The sequence below is a fragment of the Capra hircus genome, chromosome 29 (assembly GCF_001704415.2).
Source record: "Capra hircus breed San Clemente chromosome 29, ASM170441v1, whole genome shotgun sequence".
NCBI classification, from domain to species: domain Eukaryota; kingdom Metazoa; phylum Chordata; class Mammalia; order Artiodactyla; family Bovidae; genus Capra; species Capra hircus.
Window position 1 is genome coordinate 17,787,323 of NC_030836.1, and position 22,688 is coordinate 17,810,010.

Below are 22,688 nucleotides of genomic sequence, written 5' to 3' on the forward strand. Positions count from 1 at the left end.
CTTTTAACCCAGGGTTGATTACCTTTTTGCGCTCGTTTGCACATCTGATACCAGGGGATATGTGGCTCGTGTACTAGGACGGCGTTAGGACCTATACTGATGTCTGGGGCGTGGCTGTTGAGACAAGAACAAGGCCTAGACGAGGCGGGCGCAGGTGAGAAGAGCCGAACCCACTTAGGTGACCGACTTGTAAATCAGTGTGGTCTCTCATTGCTATGCAACCTCAGGCAAGAGACTCCCTGCCTTACGGTTCCGTTTCCACTTCGGCAGAAAGAAGAAATTTATTATTTCCTGTGCTTCCTCTCTCACAAGGTTGCTGTGACGATCCTGAAGTAGGATGTGGGGAGAACACTCCGTTATTCCAAACCTGGAGCCTTAGAAATCCGAGGGAGATGGGAAAGGCCGTAACCTGACAAACTCGGTTCTCTCAAGCCTGTGAGAGCTTGTCCTAGAACGTCTCATCTCTATGGTAGACTGGCTCGAATTCCGGGGCCGACTAAGTTACACTTCCGGGGGGAATTGCTACTGCTTCCGGGGCGGGACGCGGCGAAGGGTTTGCGGTGCCTCAGCCAGCTCCTGGCCGGTGTCTCAGCGCTCCTCGCAGTAATGAGCTTCCTCAGAAGTTTCCCGCCGCCCGGGTCGGCTGAGGGCCTACGGCAGCAGCAACCAGACACCGAGGCTGTGCTGAACGGGAAGGGCCTCGGCACCGGCACCCTTTACATCGCTGAAAGGTAGAGTCTCTGTTTCCAAGGGCTGGCTTCCTGCTCGCCTCGTCTCTGCCGGGCGCGGGCGGTGCGGAGTAGCGTGAGGAAGACTGAGACCGCTGAGGCCATGGGGCGGGGGAGCGCGTGCCCCGCTTTGCCTTTGAGGTGCCTCTGCTGAGGAGAAGACTTGTGTGTTCCAGTGTCCTCTCCTCGGAGCCTTCATGTCTGTCTTCGTCAGACGGTGTTCGCCTCATTCATTGTGCTTTCTACCCACCTGTTTTCTGGAGGTCTGATGGGGTGCTGCTTTTTATTCAAGGTCTCAAGGTTTTGAGTTTCAGGACCTGAGTGAAGAAGAGTCATCGAAGTGCCTGCCTCGTCGACGATCAGGAATGGGAGGTGTTGCCCTGGGTAGGATATGTAGGTTTAGAGCAAATTGTGCAGGATTTTAAAGCTTGGTTAAGGGGGTATAGGTTTTTTTCTGTAGGTATGAGTGGGGAGAGGAACACCTGCACCCCCACACTGGTAGGGGTTGTATCCAGAGGAACCTAACTCTCATTTCCATTCCTAGAAGGAATTGCCCTTTTATTTGGGTACCTGGAGCAGTTTTTACTTTCATAGACTTGTTTTACATGTTGAGATTGTAGAATAGAAGTTCTCATTTCCATGACATATGGTTCCATTCATCTTCAAGCCAACAGTCACACATTGAATCTTTTCCTGTCCTCCACTTCTCTCTTTATTCTGTATCAGTTTTGTCTGCAGTCAGAAAATTCCCTGCTTTTAAGAAGTCACATGATTATGTTGGACCCACACAGATAATCCAGGGTAATCTCTCTCTTTTCTTGTGACCTGATTAGTAACCTTAATTACATACACAAAGTCCCTTCTTCCATGTAACATATTCACAGGTTTGACACCAGGAGATGTGAGAGTCATAGAGGCCAAATTTCTCCCTGCCACAGCAGGCACAAAAAGATGTAAAGAACCCCTTGCTTTCGAAGGAAATCTAGTCATTGAACAAAGCTTAGTTTTCTGGCCAGTCACAGATAGGAAATTTGGATGGGAGGAAGATCAAGTTTGGGGTAAGGTACAGATAATGAGTTTGGTCTGCAAATGTGGATTAGTTGCACATATGAGCGTATTTCTTGGGAGAGTTGTGTTAAAGATGAATAGATTAGATACTTGAGAAGAAGAGAGGGCCAAGGATAGAACCTTGGGGACACATCTACACAAGTTATGTTATAGAAGGTGAAGGTGAAGTTGCTCAGTCGTGCTGGACTCTTTGCGACCCTATGGACAAAAGCCTGCACCAAGCTCCTCCGTCCATGGGATTTTCCAGGCAAGAGTACTGGAGTGGGTTGCCATTTCCTTCTCCAGGGAATGTTCCCGACCCAGGGATCGAACCCAGGTCTCCCTCATTGTAGACAGATGCTTTACTGTCTGAGCCACCAGGGAAGAAGAGACTTGAGGAAAAAGAGAGGAGTGGTCAAATAAAATCAAATCTGAAAAGCAGTATTTGAGGGTATTGACATGAAGATCTTCAGAGATCTTGCAAGGAGTGGAAGATCTCCTTTCTTTCAAGGAGTGGAAAGTGGAACACATATATTCTTAGCCCTTACACAATCCCACTTTTCTCCGTGGCTTCTCTGTGCACTGTCTCCTGTATAATATAAATCCTGTTAGGGGAAGGTCCTATACTTGTTTTTTCATTTGGATAAATTTCAAAAGTAAAGAAAAGTTGCAAGTGTTGTAAATTAATAGCCATAGCTCCTTCACAGAGATTCATCAGTCGTTAACATTTGGCCACATTTATCTCTCTCTTTTTTCTGAGCTTTTTGAGTTGCAGACATGTCATCACTTCACCTATTAATACTTGTGCCAAAATCAAAGGATAAGGACTTTCTCTTGTATAACCGTAGTGAGGAAGTACAAACTCCTTTTAAGCTCTTAACTGTTTAAAAATTATTTATTTCAACTTTTTACTGACATCTTTTTAAAAAAGTATTTTTGTAAAATATACATACAAAAATATGAATTATAAATAGATGGTTTTATATTTAAACTAACACCAGCATAGCACCTCAAGGTTAAGAGTAGAATATTATCAGTACCTTGGACACCATTTTTCATCCCTCTTTATTCATTACCTCTTTGGTTTCTTGCCCCTTTTTGTTCTTTCCCACCTAGCATTTCCAAATCTTTCTTTTTTTTTTGGTCTGTGTTGGGTCTTCCTTGCTTTGCGCATGCTTTCTCTCATTGTGGTGAGCAGGGCTACTCTTTATTATGGTGTTCAGGCTTCTTGTTATGGAGCACAGGGCTCTAGGCACATGGCTTTCAGTAGTTGAGCATGTGGGCACCAGTAGTTGAGGTGCACAGGACAGGTCCGTGGCGTGTGAAATCTTCCTGGACCAGGGATCGAATCTGTGTCCCCTGCACTGGCAGGTGGATTCTTACCAGGAAAGTCCCTGTGTCTTGACAGAGTCAAGATCGCAACAAACTGGGATTGCTTCATAGAGGATGTGATGAATGAAGATTGACAGTTAGCCAGGTAAATGAGGTGGGTCTAAGAGGAAACATTCTAATTAGAAGAAACAGGATGCTCAGAGGCAAGGATGAGAAACAGTATTATGTGTGTGAGGATATATATTGTGTGTTCACACACACATGCGCACAGTCAAGCAGTTCTTTTATCTGAGGGACCAATGGAGAAAGAGTGGAAACATAGTAAAGCTAGAGAAGGAGCTTCCCTGATGCCTCAGTGGTAAAGAATCCGCCTGCCAATGCAAAGGACACAGATTCAATCCCTGATCCAGGAAGATCCCACATGCCACTAAGCTCCTGAGCCACAACTGTTGAGCCTGTGCTCTAGAGTCCGGGAGCGACAACTACTGAATCCTGTGCACCCTGGAACCGGTGCTCGGCAGCAAGAAAGGCCATTGCAATGAGAAACCCTGCACCACAGCTAGAGAAAAGCCTGTTCGGCAACAAAGACCCAGCACCACCAAAAATAAATAAATAAAGCTGGAGAAGGAGGGAGTCATGTTCGTGAGCTTAGCTTATAGCCTAAAGGCATTGTGCAAACTACTTTAGTGTTTTAGGCAAAGAGGAACAGGGTCTGATTTGTTTTTAGGTAGTTTTTCAGATGTAGATTGAGAGATTTGGAACTCTTTTGGACTTACTTTCAAAGCTTAGTTTTTATAGGAATTTGACTTTTTGTCTAAATGAAGAAAGGAACAGAGGCATGAATCATTCAAATTAGATCATTTGAAACAAGTGAAATAAAATATTTAAATTAAAAATAGGTAACTTAAATTTATAAGTAATGCTCTTTTTTAGTTTATATTTATTCCCAAATAAATTTTAAGCCAGATAATTAAGCCAACCTAAATTTAACATCTCTCTTACCTTTCTGTCCTGTCTTTTTCCCCATGCCAGGAATAAAGTACACTGTTAATTCTTGTGTGGAACCATTGGAGGATAGCACAACATTTCCTCTGTATCTTTACTAGCTTCCAGATTCTTGTTTTTCCCTTATGTGACTCATGGTTTCTTTGGGGCTGGATATATAGTTAGGGCTTCCCTGGTGGCTCAGACAGTAAAGACTGTACCTGCAATAGGGGAGACCTGGATTTGATCCCTGTGTTGGAAAGATCCCCTGGAGGAAGGCATGTCAACCCACCCCCGTGTTCTTGTCTGGAGAAGCCCCATGGACAGAGGAGCCTGGCGTCCATGGGGTTGCAAAGAGTTGGACACAACTGAGCAACTAAGCACAGCACAGGGTATAGTTAGATAGTTTGGTTTTGAAGGGCTTTTCCTCTAGAATATGTAAGAAGAAAATAAGTAAAAAATCAGAACTTAATAATGAGAGTAAATGTTGCTTTTGAGTGAAACTGTCTTCTGTTCTGTTGAGTATATAATCCGTGTTCCTATATAAGATTATGAGCGCTCCACGGGAAATGCTCTGGGGAGATAGCATTTGTTCTGCCAGCAGTAAGGAACTACAGAGCAGTAATTATGTGCTTTTTAAAGTGAAAGCCATAATTTACAGGCACTGAGTCTGTACTTGTTTTTCAGCTTTTCCATATCCTAATTGAGTCATTAAAGAAAATTTTGTGGCTCTGGGTATTTCAAATCATTTTGGATACTGAAATTTGGAATACTCCTTTCTGAATTATGATAATGCCAGGGGATTTCTGAGGTGAGGAAAAAAGGAGTTTATTTGCTTTAAATAATATAGTTTTAATAAGGAACTGGCAGTACTTCTGTGATGTCTGAGCACTATTTCTTCTCCACATTAAGAGGAAGGCAGTAGAGGAGAGGCCCATAGAGCACGTGCAATCTAACTACAATAATAAAATCTACTTCTTTGGACCCAATGGAATGAGTTATTCTAGAACGTTTACCACTTTAAAAAGCTTCCCAGTTTTTCATTTTCAATAAGCGTGTTGAAACCTTTCTCAATGACAGTGCTTTTTTTTTTTTGCCTTTTTTTCTGTTTTAGTGTACAGTTCCTTATGTTTTAGTGTGTTTACAGAGTTGTACAATTTTCACCATAATCTACTGCCTTTGCTTTTATAAGTGAGAGTCAAGTGTTACACACTTGTTTTGTGCTATTAGCCATTGATTTCCTTTGGGGGATTGAGGTATAAAGTTCAGCCTCCCCTTACATTGAGTATGAATGCTCTCAGACTGCTGCACTGTCATTGTTCCCACACAAGAAGTCCTAGGGTCTACTATTGTGTTTGTTTTTGCTTCCTTAGATATCAGACTGCCAGGCTTGTTACAGTTGTATAGAAATAGAAGATACGGGGTTTTTATTGCATTAACTTCTTTTTAAAGTAAAAGCTTCATTGACCTAATTTACATAGCATGCAATCCATGTATTTAAATATATTTGTGTGTGTGTGTGTGTGTGTATAGGACTACCCTGGTGGCTCAGCAATAAAGAATCTGCCTGCAGTGCAGGAGCAGCAGGAGACACGGGTTCAGTTCCTGGGTGGGGAAGATCCCCTGGAGGAGGTCATGGCAACCCACTGTACTATTCTTGCCTGGAGAATTCCATGGACAAAGGAGCCTGATGGGCTACAGTCCGTGGGATCACAAAGAGTCAGACATGACTGAAGCGACTTGGCATGCATACATATAATATATATAACATACATAAATATGTTATATATTAATAAATAGGTATATATAACAGTTGTGCAGCCATCAACACAGTGTTATTTAGTTTTAATTTCTTAGTTATTTTTTGGCCATGCTGCACAGCCTGTGGGATCTTAATTCCCCAACCAAGGATTGAATCTGGGCCCCAACACTGAAAGCACCAAGTCATAACCACTGGACTGCCAGGGAATTCCCAATTCCTGAATATAAGAATATTCAGGAATTTTAGAATATTTTCATTGTCCCCCAAAGAAACTGACACCCATTAGCAGTCACTTTGTATTTTCCTCCAGCCCTGTGCAACCAGTATAGTGCATTAGCTTTTATTTTATTAACATTTTTGTGGTTTCTTAACCATCTTTTTTGAAACTTTTTTCCCTGCTAAATGGTGCAGTTCCAGATAGGTGAAGTATTACCAAAAAAGTCAACCAGTCCTTACTCAAAACTCAGTTACTGATTTTCCTGATTCTTTTCCTTTGTTAAAGCAATAAAATATTTGCATGGACCACTTTTGAGGGATAACTAGACATTGCTTATTTGTGGCTTTCTCCTTAAGTTGCAAAATAAATGAAAGGCTTCATAATGTCTGCTTTTCAATATGATGATTATTTTCCAACTTGTGTTATTACAACCATTTCATGTGTATGTTATTTAATGTAGGATTAGTGGAGAAATTAGTGCTTCTTAGGTATTGCATATTTACATGCTAAGCACTGTGGCAGTGATTTTGAAGAATGTTAAAGCTTTGTCAAGTAACTCATGTTCTGTCCAATACATATAAAATTCATTACCACAGAGTTAGGTGCTCAGTAGTATATTACTGAGCCTAAGTGCAGTTTAAGAAAAGAAGAGATCATTGCACTGGAATAATCGAAGAGAGGGTTTATGGAAAGACTGGGACTTACCCAGATGAAAAAGATTTGCCAAACCAAAGAAGATGCCTGAAGATGTTTCAAATGTAAACAAGCATAAAAAGGCATAGAAACACACATGTGACTTAAGAAAAATAGCATTTCAAACCTGTTTGGATATTTAGATAGGGGAAAGTGAACTATAACAGAATTGTCTTAAAGAAATTAAATTCCTGCTGCAAATTTTCTTCTTTTAGGAAATTTCTAAACAATATGCTTGAATTTATTCACATATATATTAATATATGTCCAAGGTGAAGCTTTATAAATGTTAGGACATCAAATTAGGATTTAATTTCTTCAAATAATCCACTTAACACATATTTTTCAGCCGCCTGTCTTGGTTAGATGGCTCTGGATTAGGATTCTCTCTGGAATACCCCACCATTAGTTTGCATGCAGTATCCAGGGACCTAAACGCCTATCCTCGAGAGCATCTGTATGTTATGGTGAATGCCAAATTTGGAGGTATGTATGGTATAATTTAATCTTGAGCTTCCTTTGGCAGTATATTTCAAAAAGCAGTCACTGATGATAATCAGTGTAGTATTCAAGCCATTCACTTATTTTGGATAATACTTTCTTAAGCAAAATTTCAGCACAGTAAAATAATTTGCACACTGCCTTTCACTTTCTACATATTAATAGTTGCATTTAAAATTATTTAGCTGTTACGCATTTGTATTTCTTGTTTCTCCTCTTGAGTTTGTTGTTATTTCTCTGTGTAAAGGCATTTACCTTTAGCACCCTTAGAGGCTTGGATCCATATGCTTCCCTTCTAAGAGTTTAGGATAGAACCTGTCTTGTTTTGTTATAGAAATAGTTCTTAATGGTGGACATGTTGCCCTCTCCCGACATTTGGCAGTTATATTTTGTCATGGCATTTTTGTCACCACTAGAGGTGGAGAGGAGTGCTACTGGCATCTAGTTAGAGGCCAAGGATACTACTAAACATCCTGCAATTCCTAGGACAGGCTCCCACAACAGAGAATTGAATTAACCAGTCCAAATGTCAATATTACTGTCTCAAGATTGAGAAACCCTATGGTACAAGATTCCCACATCTTGCAGATGGAAGAAACAACAGAGTCGTAAAAATCTAGTGTGGTTGATGAAGAAGAAGTAAGAAAGATTTTTAAAATCCATTTTTTAGGCTCTCCATAGTGAATTTCCCTGAGAGCTCAGTTGGTAAAGAGTTCGCCTTGAAAAAAAAAAAGAACCTACCTGCAATGCAGGAGACCCCGGTTTGATTCTTGGGGCAGGAAAGTCCCAGAAGAAGGGATAGGCTACCCACTCCAGTTTTCTTGAGCTTCCTTTGTGGCTCAGCTGGTAAAGAATCTGCCTGCAATATGGGAGACCTGGGTTTGATCCCTGGGTTGGGAAGATCCCTTGGAGAAGGGAAAGGCTACCTACTCTAGTATTCTGGCCTAGAGGATTCCATGGATTGTATAGTCCATGGGATCACAAGGAGTTGGACATGCCTGAGCCACTTTCACAATGAGTTTCAAGAATTCTGAGTGAGAAACAAGTTAAGCATGAAATAAAAACTTATGCTTGATTTTTTAAGTATAACTAAAGTTTGTATAGTATATTAGTTTAATATGTTCATCCTTTGTGAGAATGAATAACTTTGGAGTTGAAAGACTATTGTTACATTTTAGTAAACTTTTGATTTGAAGATAGTGCTTTGCTTTTTGAAATAGCATGTAAGAAACAATGCCATGTATTTTCCTTTTGAGCTATTGCTCCTCCAATTTGGGATTTTAGTAAGGTTTCAGATATAAGATGAGCATTTATACTGTGTGACACTAATTATTTGATTTTAAGACTTTTGGCACACCCTGCTTCATTAAGTGATAATGACTGATTTAGCGATTTGAAAATATTTTTGGTGTGAGATTTTAAAACTCTTGACATTGGGAAGCGTCCAGAGGTAGATAAAAATCTAGTGGAATTTGAAAGAGGGTAAGGAAAAGTCAACATTCAGAAAACTAAGATCATGGCATCTGGTCCAATCACTTCATGGGAAATAGATGTGGAAACAGTGTCAGACTTTATTTTTGGGGGCTCCAAAATCACTGCAGATGGTGACTACAGCCATGAAATTAAAAGACGCTTACTCCTTGGAAGAAAAGTTATGACCAACCTAGATAGCATATTCAAAAGCAGAGACATTACTTTGCCGACTAAGGTCCTCTAGTCAAGGCTATGGTTTTTCCAGTAGTCAGGTATGGATGTGAGAGTTGGACTGTGAAGAAAGCTGAGTGCCGAAGAACTGATGCTTTTGAACTGTGGTATTGGAGAAGACTCTTGAGAGTCCCTTGGACTGCAGGGAGATCCAACCAGTCCATTCTGAAGGAGATCAGTCCTGGGTGTTCTTTGGAAGAACTGATGCTAAAGCTGAAGCTCCAGTACTTCGGCCACCTCATGCGAAGAGTTGACTCATTGGAAAAGACTCTGGGATGGGATGGAAAAGATGCTGGGAGGGATTGGGGGCAGGAGGAGAAGGGGATGACAGAGGATGAGATGGCTGGATGGCATCACTGACTCGATGGATGTGAGTTTGAGTGAACTCCGGGAGATGGTGATAGACAGGGAGGCCTGGCGTGCTGCAATTCATGGGGTCGCAGAGTCAGACACGACTGAGCAACTGAACTGAACTGAACTGAACTGAACTGAAGGAAAAGTAAAAAGTTGTTGACCTTGTGTTGTAGTGAGACTTCCAGATGAGGTGGCCTTGGACACAAAGTTCACTTCCCATCTAAGTATCTGCAACTATGATTTTATAACCAAGAGTTTATATGCCATGTTTAGTTGAAAGCTTTCATTCATTCATTCATATATAGACATGAAATTTTGTTTATTTCTATTTATTTTTATTATTTATTTATTTATTTGGCCATGCTACAAGGCTCATAGGATCTTAGTTGCTCGGCCAGGGATGGAATGCAAGGTCCTGGCAGTGAGAGCCTGAGTCCTAACCACTGGACTGCCAGGGAATCCACCCTCCCTGTGCCACCCCTCTAACCCCCGCCCTTTTTTTTTGCCATTCATTTGTAGATGTGAAATTTTAGAGATATCTTGTTAGTCAGTTTTAAATTCTGGTGTGACACGCTCATAAATAGTGTAGAGCATTGGCATTGGACAAAGGTGTATGTCAGAAAATAAAGTTAAAGAGGTAGGGTTTGAATAAAGCTAGCTAAGAGGAAAAGCACACTGAATAAGAAAACTATGTCATTAACTTGGTAGGCAAGTCATTTTCATCTCTCTGAGCTTCCATTTTATCCAGAATAACTAGGGCATTATAGTAATTTTTGGTTTTTAAACCTGGCTGCACACTAGAAACACCTTGGAAACTTGTTAAAAATACAAATTTTGGGAGTCCCAAACCTAGGTAATAAGGATTCGGTAGGTTTGGGGTAGGTATTTTAAGCATTTATTTCTATATGATTATCTTCTTGAGATAGATGGAATTAAAACTCTTACTAAAATAAGTAAAACTTTTCTGTCTTACTAGGGAATAGTTTTTTTCCATCACCTTTATTTTAATACTTCTCCATTTCTGTTTATCTGGAACTGCACTTTTATAAGTTGCACAGATGTGGATCCTGTTTTTCTAGTCTTTGGTCCTCTTGTCCTGATTCTTCAAGCCTCATATTATATATATATATATATATATATATTTTTTTTTTTTTTCCTGTTTGGCTTACCTCCATTAACCACTAAAGTAGACCATCAGCTTATTGTTGAGAACATTAGATTATTTTTTAAATAACTAAAAAAATACATTCCCATTCCTAAAATTTTAGAAACGTTTAAGGAGACAGACTATGGTGGACACTACTGTGATCTAGTACTAGATGATTAATGTTTGTCATAGTGGTGTTTTTTTCCTAATTGTAAAAATGCTATATTACATTTCTCTTTATTGCCTTTAGATAGATTCCTGTAGATGTATAAAAGAAGCTGGTAATAGTGGTTTATTTCTAGGGAGAGGACTGGAGGGGTAGGGACTTTTTACTTTGAATCCATCTTGACTCTTTCCATTATTTTTGTACCAGCTTCAATTTATGGTTTGAAAAGTGATGTCCATTCAGTTGTAGAACAATAGTTATAGTATGATACCATTTTTAAAAATGCATTGAAAAAGTTTGGTAGTACCATAATGTATTCAACTACTAAGAAGTTTTTAGAACTGTCCAATATTTTTGTATTTTACTATTTTACAGAAGACACATTTCTTTTATGTAACAATTTAATAACATCAGAAACAGGACAGAAAAGTTCTATTATATCTGTTACTTAAAGTTGCTAATAGTGGCCATTTAAAATTTTGTGTTTTTCGCTTATCTGTATTTTTTCATTATTCAGTGAACTTGCATGACTTATAAAAATAAAAGTTAAAAAATATAGTGGGTACACCTTATTAAAAAGCTCTTAACATATATTGTTAGCTTGCTTTCCAGAAAGTATATACTTTGAATGCCTTTCTACTTTATCTCCATCTATATGGAGAATTAACATTTTTTCAAAATGGCAGCTGTAATATGCTAAACAGAAGTTGTATTTTTAAGATGATTTGTTGAACATGTTTTGGTGGTTTGAGGGTCTGTTTTATTCACCTTTTTAAAAAAACATTATGAAATAATTCATATGTTGAAAAGTTCAGAATAATTAAAAAAAAATTTTATTATGTAATATCCAATGTGAATTCTAACATTATTTCATAATTAGTCTAAATGAAATAAAATTATATTAATACTATGGAAATTTATTTTTATATCCCTCCCCATTTCATTCCTAATTCTGTCTCCAGAGTTTTTCTTAAAGATGATGCGTGTCCTTCCTGTCTATGCTTTTAGATTTTTACTGAGTATATATATACACCCTTAAGCAATATAATGGTTCTCTTTTGTGTTTAAAACTTTAATGCAAATGGTATTATATATATTCTCCAATGAGCTCTTTTACTCAATTATGTTTTAAAATTCCTTCATTTTGATACATATAAATCACATTCATTTTCAGATATTATCTACTGAACATAATACAGGCTATAATACATCTATTTCCTTTTTTTAATTAACATTTATTTCTTTTATTTTCTATAGTACATAAAGTACTTCAGGGAACATTCATGTACTTAGATGAGTTGCTGGGTAATAGGATATATACATCTGGAGTGATTTTAGCAGTTTCCATTTTGACCAACAGGATGTGCTAGTTCTCTTTATTGAACATTTCTAGCTTTTTCTTGCCAATAGACTTTATTAATTTATCTTTTGAGTCAGTTAATTTTTATGGGCCTTAGATTTCTTATCTGTAAGTTGTTGATGATGAATCACAGTGGTTTACAGACTGCTGCTGAACCCATTGTTTCATGGTGGGAATAAACAGACATGACAGTGGAACACTAATTGTTAGAGGTCTGACTCTCTGGGTTTCCTCACCCCCTACCATGATGTTGGGGCTTGGTATCCCTAGAACTTCAAGTACAGTGTGACTAGACCAGAGAGACTATCCAGAGTCTTTTTTTAGCTCTAAAATAATGTTTTATAATTGGGAGTAAAAATATTTAGATGTATTGTTAAACATCCTTTAAGAAATACTTTTAAGATTTTATTTTTAAACATAAACATCATTAAAAAACTTTTTTTATACCGTTTCTAGAAGAGTCAAAAGAATCGGTTGCTGATGAAGAGGAGGAAGATAGTGATGATGACATTGAACCTATTGCTGAGTTTAGATTTGTGCCTAGTGATAAATCAGCATGTGAGTATCCTGTAGAACATTTGATTTTTTCCCCTTTAAGTACCAAGCATTCTTTCTATCCCCTGCCCCCGTCTCACACAAACACACCTTCATCCTCATTTGTTGTTATTGTTTCTTGTTTTAGTCGCTAGGTTGTATCTGAATCTTTTGTGACCCCATGGACTGTAGCCTACCAGGCTCATCTGTCCATGGGATTTCCCAGGTAAGAATACTGGAGTGGGTAGCCATTTCCTTCTCCAGAGTATCTTGCCAATCTGGGGATCGAACCCGTGTCTCCTGCACTGGCAGATGGATTCTTCACCACTGAGCCACCAGGGAAGCCCGCACTCTCAATACCTCTGTTCTATTGCTTTTTCTTCATTTTAGCATCTGTAGTATCATTGAGGACCAGATGCCTATTAATATAAAGATTGTGAATGAAGTGAGTATAGTAGATACCATGTCACTGGTGTCTTTTGTGAATGGAGGGACCTGTTATTTATGGACTTGGTGCTGTTGACTGTGAATCTCACTGAATAGAGGACAGAGGGCTCATGGCAATTCTGAAGTGGATGAAGCCAGGACAACTGGAGAGAGCGTTGCCTTGAGGGCCTTCACCCTGATGCCAGCAGTCTGACCAGGACTCTGATGCTTTTTCTTGGAAAATCCAAGGCATGAGGAGATTTCAGTAATATTTCAAAAAGAGGTCTTATTATTAATATTTTGTGGCTTGTCCATTGCTGTCAAGATTGATTTTCCTTGAAATTTGGTATATTTTGTAAATACTGTGACCCTAGTATACCTCTTCAGAGAAGGCAATGGCACCCCACTCCAGTACTGTTGCCTGGAAAATCCCATGGGCAGAGGAGCCTAGTGAGCTGCAGTCCATGGTGTCGCTACGAGTCGGACACGACTGAGTGACTTCACCTTCACTTTTCACTTTCATGCATTGGAGAAGGAAATGGCAACCCACTCCAGTGTTCTTGCCTGGAGAATCCCACAGATTGGGGAGCCTGGTGGGCTGCCGTCTGTGGGGTCGCACAGAGTCGGACACGACTGAAGCGACTTAGCAGCAGCAGCAGCAGCAATATACCTCTTAGAGAAGGAAATGGCAACCCACTCCAGTATTCCTGCCTGGAGAATCCCATGGACAGAGGAGTCTGACAGGCTACAGTCCTTGGGGTCGCAAGAGTTGGACACAACTTAGCAACTAAATCACCACCAATATACCTCTTGTCTACTCATTAAATTTATTTGCCCTGATGGTTGTCTTATTTGATTTTTATTGTACATTAATCAGGAAAAAAATAATGAGAAATTTTAAATTTACTTGTTCAGTAGAGGCAATGTTCACTGCAATGTGTGAATGCCAGGCTTTGCATCCAGATCCTGAGGATGAAGATTCAGATGATTACGATGGAGACGAATATGATGTGGAAGCCCATGGTTAGTGAAGTGGATTTTTTTTGAGTGTTTGTGTATGTATTTAAAACGTTTATGTATGTGTGTTTCATTTTAAACATGTATAGAGTATGGGATTATACTTCTTTTATATCTCTTAAGTATCCATGTAACTTGGTTTTTAATAAAAGTGAGTGGCACAATTCATGTCTCAGCCAAGTTAGAAAATGTTACAGGCGTCCCAAGCTTGAGGGCAAAACATAGAAATACGTTTTCTTCCCCCCTCTGGGGGAAGAAAATAGAAATAAACAGAAGGAAAGACTGATAAGATAGTGGGTAGTTGGGAGAATCTTTTTAAGTTGATGAAGTTGCTCCCAGAAAACAAGCCTTCTCTCTCCATTGCTTGGAACCTGTATCATCTACATCTTCAATGTATTCCATCAACCACCTCATTGCCAAGGTGATGTCTTTTTCCCAGAACCATACTTCATCTATCTAAGATTATCTCCCTTTACCTCCCCAGAGCAAAATACAGTCACTAGCTTTGTATGGAGTCTTGTTACTTGAGGTGTCTGCTGATTTCTTCTCTTTTCTCATGGATACCAGTTTGGCTCCCTAAAGCTGTTGCCTCCATATGTACCACCTCCTGGCCTGAGACAGACTCATTTCTGGGATTCTGCTTTATATACATCTAAATACATTCTCATCTTTGCTGAAGTTTCAGGGTAATTTAATTTTTAAATCCTGTTTGTATTTTCCAGAATTTCTGGTTTTTTTAAAGCAGGATGCATTTTAATCAGGAAAAAGCACTCATGTAAAATTCCTACCTTGGGATAAAACTCTGTAATCTTAGGAGCACCCTCTTTTCCTTCTAGTCCCTGGACAATTGCTTCTTTGGGAATTGCTATATACTTGCTTGTTATCTCTTAGAATCCCTTCTCATCTTAGAGAGTAAAGACATTTTCTGTTGTATCTTTGTCTTCAGTAGATGGCTGATGTGTGTATGTTGAATAAATGTTGCGTGTTTTCCTTGAAGCCTTTTTTCACTGTACCTTATCTTCAGTAGATGCATTATTGATTGTCTTTTTTTTTCCCCTAATTGTTCTATAATGGCTTAAAAGCTTTTAATTTATTTAGAACAAGGGCAGGGGGACATCCCTACATTTTATACGTATGAAGAAGGATTATCCCATTTAACAGCAGAAGGCCAAGCCACACTGGAGAGATTGGAAGGAATGCTTTCTCAGTCTGTGAGCAGCCAGTATAACATGGCTGGAGTCCGGACAGAAGATTCAATAAGAGATTATGAAGGTGAGTACTCAGAATTAATTCTTGATAGTGTAGGAAGCAAATGTAGAATTACGTAGAATAGGAACTATATGTAAGTTTTTTAAAACTTTTTTTTCCCTGACTTACAAAAATCTGTAGGTTTTGTATTCTTTTGACTCCACCTTTATCATTTGTTCCCCCCAGTCTAATACTGAGTGCTATGGATTTTTCCTTTAAATGACTTTTCATATCTCCTTGCTATAACTACTGCTATGCTCCAAACATAGGTCCTTTTTTCCTCACACTGGATTTATAGTAGGAAATTTTTTGCTTCACATCATTCTTTCCTCCACCTCACTGTGCCTTATTTATCTTCTGAGAACACTCTGTGTCATCGATATTCACCATATAAGTTCTCTCGGACTCTGGAGAGACACCTCTGTCTTTGCACCACTTGTCTCCAATCTTGTTCCTACTACCCTCAAGAAAACATTTAGGTAGTGTTCCTATGTGTCAAATCCTGATGGAAGCACGTTATATGTATTTACACATTTAATTCTTCCAAGAACCCTCTGGTAGATGATGTTGTTTAGCTGCTTTAGTCGTGTCTGACTCTGCGACCCCATGGACTGTAGCCCGCTGGTCTCCTTAGTCCATGGGATTTCCCAGGCAAGAATACTGGAGTGGGTTGCCATTTCTTTCTCCACAGGAGATGCTGTTACGATCCCCATTTTATAGATGAAGAAACTAAGGCACAGAAAGGTCACATACCTAGCTTGCAGTCAAATAGCTAATAAGTGGTAAGGGGATTAAATAAGCTAATGTGTAAAAACAATCTGCCAGATACTGTTACGAGCATTTCTTGTATCCTCTATGTATTCAGTTCAGTATTTTGTGTTGTTACAGAATCTTAACACTTCTAATTTTTAGTGATGCAGAATGTTCTTAAAGAGGGTTTTCATAGTTTTCCTTTTATTGATATTTAAGTTTCTCTCAGAATGTTGTGATCATTACCTCCATGCACATAGCTTTCTGACCTGAGGGTCCTGAAGTTCTGGGATATTTAATTTGGAATTAGGCTTGGGTCACGTTACTGTTGGTTGTCTCTCCTCTCCATTTTAAGCCCTACATGGTGAGCTTCTAACATAGGGTTTATGGTTAGGTGACTCGGGTGATGTCTAGTGCTGTACCAAAATCTTAGCTGAAAGAATTCAAGATACTCCTTTTTTTTATTATAGTGATTAGCTGGAGAGTACCCTTGGACATTAAAAAACCTTTCATCACTGAAGGCTTTTTGTTGTTTTTAATTATAGAGCTTTTTATTTAATGCTTTATAGCAACTGACTTTAAGGTCACAAACACTTGTTGCTAAAGTGAGATAATTGGACTTGTATTCCTAAGCCTCACTGATGTATTGAGTTGCCTATACATAAAACTTCTTCAGCTTAAACCATTCTCTGTCTTCTTAAATTCTGGGTACCCACATCACTCTTTTTTCCACTTATTAAATTTGACCTGTGCAATTTCTTTTTTTAAATTTATTTTTAAAATAATATATTCACGGTATTTCACATGATATTCTGATAAATCCATAGTGAAATTTCTGCTGGTGGCATCTCAGAGCTTCATGTGTTTGTTTATGTAAGAGGTGTTTGTTGAGCTACTGTGGCAGGTAGAGAGAATACAGGAGTGCCTAAGGAAGATGCAGTTAATATCTATCAGTGGCATTCTAGTGGAGAGAAAATGAAACTAACTAGTTTGGTAGTTACAGTACATTGTGATACAACATTGAGATAAAGGGGAAGCTTGAGGAACTATGGAATCAGAGGCTGGACAGTCAGGGAGAGATTCAAACCTCATGGAGTAAGTGACATTTAAGCCAAAGTCTGAAGATAAATAAAAATGAACCAAGTGAAGAGGGATTACATACAGTTTGGGGAGAGAGGCAGGTCAGGGAGTCAGTCATGTATGAAGGATCAAGAGACCATTCAGCTTTGTGGAACTGAAAGTTCATTGTATCTGGAATGCTTGAGTGTGATGGGTAGCTATTATGGTAACAGATAAAGGTGGAATAGTGAACTGGACTGTATAGTAAAGGAACTTGAAAGCTGTGTTAAAGAATTTCAACCTGTGTTTAAGTCAGTGGGAAGCCATTGAAGAATTTTAGTTTGATTAGTGTTTTAGAAGATGACTCTGGCTGTGATACAAAAAATTGCAGAGGGAAATACTAGAGGAAAGAAGAGAAACCCTGTTAAGTAGCTTATGATTTAAATTAGATGAGAGATAGTGGCCTAGGGAGTGGCAGTAATGTCAAAAGACTGAACAAATTTGAGAGGTATTTAAGAGATAGAAGCAGGAGAAGTTAGAGATATGGTAGGGGTTTCTGGGTTGGGCAAGTAAGAAGTATCCTTCTGGAAAGGGATGTATTTTCTATGTGGAAAGGTGAGTTAATTTTATATAAGTGTTTCATTTGTATGTCCTGCTGAATGTCCAGGTGGTGGGGTGCCAATGGGCTGTGGGCAGAAGCCAGTTTGTGGTGGGCTAAAGAGTTGAGCGTGAGTGGGAGGTAAAGAAGTGGCGAAAGCAGCTTTAAACAGCTCTTTCCAGAGGGCTTTTTTTGGTTGTTGGTTCTCCCCCATCTTTTTTTTTTTTTTCCCAATGAGATTAAAAAAACAGAGATAAGTAAGAATCTCACTTTACTTATTTATTTCAGTCTTTTCTACTGAATTATGTTGTAAACTTAGTACTTCATGCTTTAGAAAAAGAAGTTGCACAGAGAAACACCTAGCACAGCTCTGTGAAGAGTGAAAAATGGATGCTTGCTGCATTTGAAAGTCCCTGCCTGGAGTTCTTGCAGTGCTGAGATTGAGAGTTGCAAAGTGAAAGTTAAATACACAGACTAATTTTAACTTGGCCTAAATCCCCAGGTGGCATTTTTCTTAAGTCTGGTCTTTGGCAGTTTTAATTGTCAAGAGAAAGAAATAGCAACTCTTGGCAGCAGAGGGCGCTAGCTTCCTTCTGGTTGAAATCTAAGCTGACTTCACTATCGGAAGTGCTTAGTAGACTGTTGCTCAGTGGTTAATTTTTTCTTCAGATGGGATGGAGGTAGATACTACACCAACAGTTGCTGGACAGTTTGAGGATGCAGATGTTGATCACTGAAAATGATGGATGCTGCTTTAGGGTGAGTATTTTCTCCCTTGTCACTGAACATGAAAATCATGTGAAACAATTGATTTTTATTTTCAGATTTGAGGAGAACTCTAACAAATTAGCAGCTGTGGGGAAATGTTTTTTAATCCATTTATGAAATTACTTGAAACTATGTAGTTTTTGCCCCTAAGAAATCAAGATCTGCCAGCATGGTAATGTTCAGGTTAACATTCACTGAGCACTTACTAGCTGCCAAGCACTTTGCTAGCCATTTGAGAGTACATGGAAGGATAAGACGCTGATCTTCAGTGAGTCAAGAGAAGGACATTACCCTTTGTTCAAAAGCAGAGATCTCCCTGGTTGACTCATGTGGGAGCAGCAGAACTTGAGGTCATGTCCTGCTTTGCTCTTGAGTCAACTTTTCCTTCCCGCTTACAATGTTTGAAACCTTAGCATCTCATCAAAAACACAAAACAGAGATTTGCTGCAATAATTCACAAAGCAGATTATTGCCTTTGTGAATATAACATCTTATAGTAACCATGAATTGTGCTAATGGATCTCAGCTTTCCTCTCAGCTGCTGCCAGTGGAACTATTAGAAAATAACCTTCAAAGTTCTGTAATTTATGTCTCTTTATTTACTTCTGTCATTGGTAGCCATATCATCTAAAATCAGCAGTGTCTCCTCTACAGTTAGCTTAAAGTATGTGTTAGCATTGTTGGAGCTCTGTTAATGTTAATTTTCAGATTTCACAGTTCTGGATATCAATATTTCACTATTGAAATAATACTTTATGGGAAATCTTTCAGTACCAATATGTCTTCTTCCCTTATTGCTGAGATTCTTATTTATCACATTCTTTAGAGTATATGGATTTCTTTCAGTAATTTTTACGAAAACTGGAAAACAGATTTTTTGATCTGGCTTTAACATATTTCTTCTTGAAAAGGGACTATTCAAAGAATACCAACTTCTCTGTTAATAAGATGGAGAAACGTATTTGGTATGTCACTAATGGTTACACAAATGGAATGTTGGAGCATTTTTCTGGTGAGAATTCTTAGGATTCTTTGTAGTACAGTTTTTATGATGAAATAACTGTAAAATAGCCACAACTTTCTAGTGAACCGATAATTTGTTCTATGTTCATTTTGTGCTATAGCTGGAGCAAAGAGATTTTTATTCATAAAGTTTATGCAAGTTCTTCATCTGGATAATGAATTAATTATCCTGCATTAATCTTAATTAATGAATTAATTTAAATTCCAAACAATGTCTGTAAATTTTTAATCAGTTAAAAGTACATTTGCCTTTGAGGAGAGAATAAGAAATAATTTGAGTATGTAGGCAGGTATTAAAAATTTCAATATAATGAAACTAGGACCTCTTGATGCATAAGATAGAGTTGAGGGGAGGCACATGAGTGCTGGAATCATAGCTCCACCACGTTACCAGCTCTGTGCCTTCAGGCAAGGAGTATAAATTCTACAATTCTCAGTTTCCCCTTCTGAAAAATGAGGATGATAGTAACTACCTGGCAGGATTATTGCAAAGATTGAAATATAATATATGTAAGTCCTCTGGCACTCCTGACTAGGCATTTAATAAATAATAGCTATTAGTATAAACACTGTAAACCTTTTGTTTTTCAGATTCTGCTCATAACTGTAGGAGAGAACTTGGTGCCTCTTCCACTGTGGAGTGGGTGTTGATGAAAGTCTTTTTCTTTCTCCAAAACTTAGCTGAACCAGTTCTTTCTTGAGACAGAGTATACTGAGACAAGAAGCTGTCACCAGCACAAGAAACTATGACCTTTATTAACAAAGGTGAATTAACTTAACCAGAAGGGTATTTGTAGTTTATGATTTACCCCAAACTGTTGTGTCTAGGTGTACTCTCTGAGTAGGCCTATGATTCCCACCTTTTCTATATGCATCCTCAAAACCTAGCAGGATTAAGTGGTGGAAATGCACTGGCGTTTGAAGGTGTAGGTAGACTGCGTGGGAAAGAGAGGCTGAATCTAAGCTATACTCCTTAGGGCCTACAGATACCCTTAACTCCTTAAAAAAGAAAAACAGAGGTCTCAGAGAAATCCTAATCTCTGCACTTTCCATAAGGATAAAGATCTTTTTACTAACTGGGGACCCAGGTCATTTAACTCTAGGGAGCCTCTTCAGAAACAGCCCAGCCGCACGTACTACCACTAACACAAGTGCTCCTGCCTAGCCTTTGCTCCTTTCACCAAGTTTCATCAGTCTGTTCTGTTATAACCGCTTAGGTTGTATCCTTTCATTGCCAGCCTCTCAGGTCAGTTTCTGTTAAAGAACAAGCGGAATTGGGATGAAGTTCTCAAAGTATTTCAGATAATTGTTTTGTCTTTGTGATAGCTTAACAAATAAATTTAGGTTTTCTATATTATTGTGCTCTCATTCTTGACTAAAACTATTAATGAGAAACAGTTTGTAAAAAATTAGTGTTTTGATAAAAACCGAGATTCTTGTTGGTCTTTGACTTTTGCTGAGAACATGAACATGGAATAAGAAACGTATAGGGCTTCTGAGGGACAGGGCAAGGTCATAAAACATTGCAGAGCTGCTTCCATTTGAACCAGGAGTGGCTTCTCATAGCATACTTTTCAGCTCTCAGTTTTCAGAGATACCTATCAGGCTGATTTATAATTACAGGTTTATACCTGGACTTTATGACCAAAAAAATAGGTTAGAAAAGCTCTTCACAATTACCTAATTAGTGACTAAACTAGTTTGTCACCACTAAACCCAGTGTTCTTTTCAGCGCTTTTACTTGGTTTCTCTCATCTTGCATGGTAGACTGGAAAAACTAATATTCTTTCTTCTGAGCAGACTCTCATAAATACTGAATTTGTTAAAACAAGCAAGTAAAAAGGCCACTTTTTATAGACTTTCTCCGTACTGTCCTGGGTTCTTCATATGCGCTATGTATAATATTCTTAATCACCTTATGAAGTATAGGTGCTTTTATGATCCCACTTTAGAGATGAGGAGACAGTTACAGAGAGAGGTAAAGTAACATTTAAGGTCATATAGATAGGGAGCTGTGATTTTTAAGCCTGTGCTCCCAAATACCATACAGCCTTACCGTCTACCAGCAGCTGAAAGGAAGCACATTTTCTCTTTACTGCGGGGTTTTCAATGTTAAAATTTCAGTGGATAGCACAGGAAGTTCCCAAATTTCTCTGCTAACAGTCTCAGTAGCACTCGTGATTCTGTCCTAGACATTTGTCCATTCTGCAGTAAGCAGTCCATGTATCTCATGGGCTCTTCCTAGAAGTTCTATTTGAATTGCTTTTTAAAGTCAATGTAAGCATGTAAGCATGTCATGTAAGCATGAAAGTCATGTAAGCATGACTTTCAGTGAAACATTTAGTGCTCTTTGATAACATGCTGACAAAATGTTGAGATCATGTGCACTGTGTTTCCTGTAGGCGCTGCTGTGGTCAGCCTGGTATTGTGGATAAGGCAGTCGGCTAAGATGCAGGAGACCACGCATCTAGTTCTGACTTGGCAGACAGTATTTAACCCCTCTGGACCTACTTCCTCATCTTTGTAAAATAAGAGAACTAGACTTTCAATGTCTGAATGACTTTAAAAAATTCAACTGTAACATTCTGTATTAGTAGGAGCTGTACCCATAGCTTTGGGAAAATAAGAGAAGGTGAGAAGAAAAGATAAGGTCAGGCTGTTTTTAAAAACTCATAATGATCACTAAGCCAACATTTCTTTTTTTTTTCATGGTGCTGTGATCTTTATTCCATTAAATGACCTTAAAGCAACATTTCTTGATTCTATTTGAACTTAATTTTAGGGTTGCTGGAATTGGTTTGTTTCCTATTTCTTGAGGTAGAGAGTTTAAAGAAAAGATGTAGACATTCTCCCCCCTTAGATTACTTTGTCAGATATTGATACTTTTCACACAGGTTTCTTTAACTGTTTGTTGATTATGTATTTTGAGATATTGTTGGGATCTTTGCTGGTATTGTTGAAGACTAGAGATTATGCACAGATGATTGTGGTATATAGCCCTTTACTTCTGGAAGACAAGTGTGATTACTCATTGCTCAGAGAGATTTTAGATATTTAGATAAAGTTTTATTTATCTGCAGTATTTCAAATAGAGTCACTATGTAGCTAATTCTCATACAAATGAGGTTTTTCAAGTATTTCGAGAATGAGTGAATCTAATACCACCTTCTGTGACTTATTGGTCACTCAGTCGTGTCTGACTCTTTGCAGCCTCATGGACTATAGTCCACCAGGCTTCTCTGTCCATGGAATTCTCCAGGCAAGAGTACT

At 38.6% G+C, this 22,688-nt stretch overlaps 1 protein-coding gene across 2 annotated transcripts; it reads left to right on the forward strand.

Moving 5' to 3' along the window:
• Window positions 527–20,775, forward strand: CLNS1A (chloride nucleotide-sensitive channel 1A). 2 transcript variants are annotated; one of them, XM_005699498.3, is made up of 7 exons: window positions 527–731; window positions 7,113–7,249; window positions 12,452–12,553; window positions 13,871–13,978; window positions 15,071–15,244; window positions 18,297–18,386; window positions 20,010–20,775. In XM_005699498.3, the coding sequence occupies exons 1-6, from the start codon at window positions 607–609 to the stop codon at window positions 18,362–18,364; spliced, it is 714 nt and encodes a 237-aa protein (XP_005699555.1). In that variant the 5' UTR covers window positions 527–606; the 3' UTR covers window positions 18,365–18,386; window positions 20,010–20,775. The 2 variants fall into 2 exon arrangements, with proteins under 2 accessions (XP_005699555.1, XP_005699556.1); XM_005699499.3 differs by having other exon boundaries at window positions 558–731; window positions 15,134–15,244; window positions 20,010–20,244.